We start from the raw sequence: 6426 nt of genomic DNA on the forward strand, positions 1-6426 counted from the left end.
CTGGCTCCCAAAGTAAGGAAAATAGGACAGATAAGTCTAAATCATCCCATGGCTTTGGGTTTCCATTCCTGAGCTGTTTGTAACATAGGATAGACCAGGAAGTCATGCCCAGGCCCATGGAAACTCTTACCATCCACCGCTCATGCCAGAGCCTGACTCCTAGCGGGTCTGGTTGCAGACATGAGACTGTGGGTTAGGTTCCGTAGCAGCATTTGGAGCCACCAGTCTGGAAGCTGACGATGAAAAGATCTCAGGCCCAACCCCCGAGGGACAGGGCTTTGCCTGCCTCTACCACAGGGGACTCGTGCTAATGCCAACCAGCTGCCATTCGTGTTTGTGCCCAGCAAGTGCTGCTGGAGCAGCACAAATCCTTGGAAATTAGCAAAGCCACTCCTTGATGGAAAGCTGGAACTTCAGAGTTGGTCCAGTATGTGGAAAACCACATGTTTAAACTAGAGAGAAGAATTGCAACTTGTCATTACTCACCACTCCTTCTTACTCAGCCGGAGTAGATTTGCCATCAGATGCCCCTCAGGCTCATGGTGGGGAATAGGGCGAGTTGTGTATCAGGTAACACTTGGTCATTCTGGGAATTGGGTGTTTGGTTGGATGTGGGGAAGAAAGGTTCCTGAATTTAGTACCTGTGCCTGTTTTATCTTCTCATTGTGGTTGAGCCTGATCCGAAAACAAAAGGAGGGTCTTCCTGTGAGAAAGTCATGCATTCCTATGTGAGTGAATGAACGACTTTGGTGTTCAGGGACAAGTTTATTTTTGTTTGTTTTGATTTTTTTCTTTTTTCTTTTTTTAGTGCTGGAGATTGAATCTTGGGCCTTGTGTGTGCTAGGCCAGGCTCTGCCATTGAGCTACACCCCCAGTCCCAGAGAAAGGTTTTAAAGTGCTTAGTACTAGAGTCTAGCACAAGGTAAGTGCTTAGAGAATGGTAGAGCCCATAACCATCACCCACTTGGGCCTCTGCCAGGCAGATTAAACTTGGGTTGACAGAACAAATCAGGCCTGTGCTGACCACTGAGAAAGCAATCAAGTGCCGAGGCTGGAGCAGGGGCTCCCACCTGTGTCTTTTCTGCCTCTAGTGGGCGGCAGCCTCTATGGAGAGCTCTCCAGGAAGAGAGATAGGAGGGAAGGGAATCAACTATAAGCACTTCCTGGGCAGACCCCACAAAATTCTGAGTGTAGGGGCCCAGAAGATGTCGCTATAGAGCGGATTAAGCCTATCATACTCAGACAAGTGTTCATTCTCACCCACACCTGATCTGCGTCCTACATGAACACCTGTACAGACAAGTCAGTGTCACAGAGACTGGAGATAAAAATATTTTTTTCCAGGCATCCAGGCACTTAGAAACAGTGCTGCCTTGGACACATTCCGCTCTAGTACACAGAAGGGGCAAGGGACAGAGGTGCATCGGTTGCCTGAGGTCTCTACTTCAAGATGAGTTGAACCCGGTTGGTTCCTCAGCCACTCGAGACCATTCAGTACACGGTGTCTGCAGTACACGGTGCAGAGACAAAAAACCCAGACACAGGAACAAGCGCTGGGGTCACAAGACCTCTGAGTCACCCAAGGCCCAGGGTATGGATCACTAAGAAGCCTCAGAGAGTTAAGGAAAGAGGGACAAGTTTGCCAATGACATTTGTGACATCCATGCATCCTGAGCCACCTACTTCATTTTCCTTCATAGGTCAGTGATGTCCACCCTGTCATTTGGGGACAGAATCTCTCAAGTGACAGCACTGCAAATCCATGATGATACAGTTTTTCTAAAACCCAAAGCAGTGCTCTCATTTGGTTGAGGTTAACCAAAAAATCAGGATGAGGTAATGTGGGATCCGGAGAAAGCCCAGAATTTAACTAGAAAGATGTGTAATGGTGGCTAGCAGTTGGCCATTGCTCTCTTCAGTATTAGTAGTATTTTTCTCTGACCTAGGGTGTGCGTCCTTCTTTGGGTAACACAGAGGACACCCAACCCTTGGGATGGACAGGACCATCAGGATTGGGAGTCTATCCTTCTCTGCTGAGGATGGCTTGGTTGACATCTGCCCCAGGGGACAGAGGTCTTGGTGCATTGAGGTATTTCTGAGGAAGGGAATTCCAGCTTCTCATCAGAAGTAACCGGACTTGTCCTGTTTCCCTGTGAGGGAAACGATTTGTCTTTCCCAGTAGCATCTCGACACTGCTCAGAGAAGGTGCTCTACCCCTGAGCCACACCCCAGCCCCAGCCCTAGTTATCAACTTATCAAGGGTTTGTTGAGTACCCAGTATGCAATGAGTTTCCTTTACTCTCATAAGAACCTGTCTCTTAAAAGAAATATGGCAGGCAGAAGGAAATTTTGTGTTTGTTTTTCTCTTTTCATGTCTACGGTCCACACTGCAGAGAGACGAAGAACCCAGACATGGGAAGCAGACAGACCCAGTGTATGACCCCATCCCTGCTACTTAGCTGTGTGTCTTTGGCCAAATGACTCAACCTCACTGAGCACGCATAACAAAGAAAGCTATCAATTGCCAGCCAGCATTTTCAGGATGAAATGAGAGTGATGCTCTGTTTGGCATGGTATCCGTTATCCAAAAAACACAAGCGCACTTGTGCTCCAGTGGCCATTATTTAACTCAAACATTTGGTGAGCGCTGTGCTATGAGGATGGAGGTACACAGGGGTCCAGTATGTTACTGGGATCTCTGAGCTCGCAGGGATACCTGGGAAAACAAGTGCAGACTTGGGAGTGGTCAGTACTTGGCTGGAAATTAAAGCCGTGGGGGTAGGTGCAGGTACCAAGAGGAATTACAGCCCTCTGGTATCAGTGGCTCTGAGGGTAGAGTGAGGGGGACCATCTAGCCAGCTCTTGGTGAGCAGTGTACCCCTGGAAAACCCTGCCCCAGAAAAGCTGTACAAAGTAGCACGTGGCTGCCACCTTCCTGCACCACCCAGCAGCCCTCCTGCAGTTGGAATTCAAGACGTGATCAGCCTCAAGACTGAGTTCCAGGAACACCTTGCTTCCCATGGTCCCTGTACACACTTTTCTTGTCTGTAAACGCCCTCTGCCTCATGCATCCCAGCAGCATTTGCCCCACTTTCTGTGGGAAGCTCCGCTCCGTGGAGCAAGAGTCCCTATTCAGAAACGTATCTTGCAGCATTCTTCTTGGTGACGTTTGGCGCCACCTCGCCCCTTCCCACCCCTGGGGAGTTCAGTCTGCGGTGTGCTGGGTATACTAGGGAGTGGAGCAGTCACCCCTTCCTCATGCTCTCCGAGGAGGAAAGTCCCCTGCCATGTGCTGCAGGGAGAGCCAGCAGCTTTCCCTCTTAACACCCGTGGAGTGTCAGGTCGAGGGTTTCCTCCTCTCATCTTTCTAGGGATCGCCCTGACCAGGAAAATCTGAGCTCATCCTGTGGAATCCGAGAGGCTATGATTAGTGAGGACATCTTGTTATGGTGCATAAGGACAGGCGACATGGAGAGCTTCTGGGGTTTCTCAGTTCTAGGTTTCAAAAACAAATACTATGAGATAGGGCTCTGGCTGGCCTTGCTGTAGTTTATGGCTAGAGTCCCCAGCTTTTTTTTTTGTATCCATTCAGAACTTCTTCAGAAAAACATCTGCACTCCATGTAGGGCTCAGGAACTGTGAGCCAGGGGCTGGGGGTGGGTGCTGTGTGAAGAAATGGGGAGAGAGGTCAACTTTTCTGACTCTGTTGTCATCTGGCACAATAGGGGTTTGAACAGCAGAAACTCAGGTGCTCCGCTGAACACAGTAGGTGCTTTAGCACCTACTAAGAGCTCCACAACTGACACTTTGCGCCTGGGTTTGGCTCTGTGGTCTGCACTCATTAGCAGCAGATCAGTGGGATATTGCGCTGATGCCTGAGCTTTCTGGGCTGCTTTTAGTCTTAGAAGATAACCACTTTGGGGAAGGCAATTCCATTTCAGTATCAGAGCCTCAGTCTGCTCTGAGCCACATCTTTTCTTCTTTCAAGTTGGGATTGAAATTCCTTATGGTAGCAAATGCCCCAGGGCTGCTCCAGTAGCCTGAGTGGGTTCTGTGGAGATTCCCCTTTCTCCCTGCCAACATCTCCTCCTATGGTGGCCCAGGGGGCAGCCCATCCATGCCGTAGTACTAGCTGCCCTCTTGGAGGCTCCTGAATGTGCCCTATTTGGTGGCACAGATTTGGCCTCCCCAAATCCAAGGCACAGGCCTCTTCTCCGAGGCCTCCTTCTTGTCTCTGCCATGCAGCTCATTCCAGCCAAGTTCCCACTCCCTTCCTCCTGGCCAGTCAGGCATTGGTCTTTTTCCTGCCATCCCCTGCTCACTCTGACCTCACCCTTGCCTTTCATGAGAGCAGCTTCCTCAAATGTGTAGCCCCTCCCTTCCCACTGCCCAAGTCCAAGGCAGTGACTTTGATTAGTGTGCCCCTGACCATTCCCTTCTATCTGCTTGGGGTCGGGCCAGGGCCTGTGAGGTAGTGTGTGCTCGGAAGGGCATTCTGGGGGCATGACCAGTGGAAACTTCCAGAGGAGGTGGAACAAGCCCTGTGTGAGGGAGGAAAGGAAGATGACCTCAGGAGAGATGGGACAAATACTTTCTCCTGGTTTCTCAGCTTTCTGTGGACTCTTAATCTGTTAAAAATGCAGTTTCCCTCAGCAAATCTCATGGTCTCTTCTGCACCTTTCAGGACATAGGCCTCCTGGAGGTTCTGCTCCATCTCTCCAAGAATGGGTCTCCAGGGGACTTTCGGCTTCCCCTTGGGGCTTCTGCTCAGCTCTGTGCTCCTGGTGACTTCAGCCCCGGCCACTCCTGAGCCTCCTGGATGCAGCAACAAGGACCAACAGGTCACCGTCAGCCACACCTACAAGATTGAGGTGCCCAAGTCTGCCCTGGTGCAGGTGGAGGCTGACCCACAGTCGCTCAGTGATGATGGGACTTCACTCTTGGCCACGGGGGAGGAGGGGGAGGAACAAAACTTCATCTTCAGGCACAACATCCGCCTCCAGACACCAAAGAAGGACTGTGACTTGTCAGATAGTTTCCAGGACCTCTTGGTCCGGCTGAAGAAACTGGAGGAAGAAATGGCAGAGTTGAAGGAGCAGTGTAATGTCCAGCGCTGCTGCCAAGGGGCTGCTGGTGAGTTTACCATCTGGTATTCATTCAACAAACACTTTCCAAGCACCTATTATGTGCCAGGTGTTCCATGGGCCTCATGAACACTCTCAGTCTATTGCATTCCCAACTCTCATTCTGAGTTCTCTGGGGGCCACCTTCCTGCTTGTTATTCATGGGTGCTAGTTTCAGGGGCATCTGGAGGCCTGAACAGGGACCAGCAGCTCTGGAGCGGACTCCTGGGTTAATGCTTCCGGCTTCAAACACTTCCTGGGCCCCTCTTACCTGTGGACCCCAACTCTTCTCAAAGGGGAAGCAATGGCTATGGAGGCAAGATACGGTTTTGCCCAATGTGACTTTCGGCAGACTTCTGGTTCCCTTGGCTGCTCAGTAAGATACTTTTATCAGTTAGCATGGCTCTGAGAACTACAGAGAGTTCATATTAGGGTCCTGGCCTACCAAAGCTATCAAGGAAGTTGGAACTATTAGTACAAAGCCCTAAAATTGGGATTTTAGCTTCCCCTACCCAACCCTTCTCAAACACAAACTGCCCAGATTTAAGTAGATAAGTGAGGGGTACTTTACAATTTTTTTTTTAAATATTTGAAGGAACTGCTATGATTATCAGTCCCCGTTGAATATCAGATACAGAAGTAGGTGCCAGGGACATGGCCATGAAAAACAGTGTGGACCAGCTCTGAGAGCCTCCACTCTCATTAGGAAGAGGCATGGGTATTCCGGAAAGCGGGCAAAGGGAATTCCCAGAAGGGTTCGCACTGCCTGGCCTCCAGCTCCTCCTCCTATGGAGAGCCCAAGAGGGGAGCTCGGTTAATCCCCTCACCCACCCTGCGTTCCCAGAATTGAGACTGGGCTGTTTTTTTTAGCCTTTGTAAGTCCGTCTTTCCAGCCTTCACCCTGGCTGTTTTCACAAGGGAGCCTTGCTAAGACCAGCCCCACCCACCAGGCGAGGACAGCCTCCCCGCTGTCCGGATCTCAGCCCACCTTCTTGAGACAGCAACCAGCCACCAGAGGAGCCTATAAATCCCTTTCCTAGAAAGGCCCGGATAATCCCGCCATTCGGAGGGAAGGAACCAGGGGAGGCGAAAGGGTGAGGAGCATGCGCGGCTGGAAGGTGCGGCCCAGTCTCCCCTACCTTCCTCGCCGTCCTCCTCTTCCTCCTCAGACCGGAAACCACCACCTTCTCTCCCTCACCCCGTCGGCTTCTCTCCTTCCTTCCAGATCTGAGCCGCCACTGCAGCGGCCACGGCACCTTCTCCCCTGACACCTGCAGCTGCCACTGCGAGCAGGGCTGGGAGG

The 6426-nt window shown here is 51.1% G+C and overlaps 1 protein-coding gene across 1 annotated transcript in view; it reads left to right on the forward strand.

Annotated features, from left to right (window-relative positions):
* The first annotated feature begins 270 nt into the window (after positions 1-270).
* Tnn (tenascin N) overlaps positions 271-6426 on the forward strand; it is a 65185-nt gene continuing 59029 nt past the window's right edge. The window contains exons 1-3 of the mRNA XM_010630296.3: positions 271-922; positions 4685-5133; positions 6349-6420. Coding sequence (XP_010628598.1) covers positions 4725-5133; positions 6349-6420 — 481 coding nt within the window. The 5' untranslated portion in view covers positions 271-922; positions 4685-4724. The remainder of the gene's footprint in view (positions 923-4684; positions 5134-6348; positions 6421-6426) is intronic.

This window comes from Fukomys damarensis, unplaced genomic scaffold (genome assembly GCF_012274545.1).
Source record: "Fukomys damarensis isolate Sample0158 unplaced genomic scaffold, DMR_v1.0_HiC HiC_scaffold_11, whole genome shotgun sequence".
Lineage (NCBI taxonomy): Eukaryota > Metazoa > Chordata > Mammalia > Rodentia > Bathyergidae > Fukomys > Fukomys damarensis.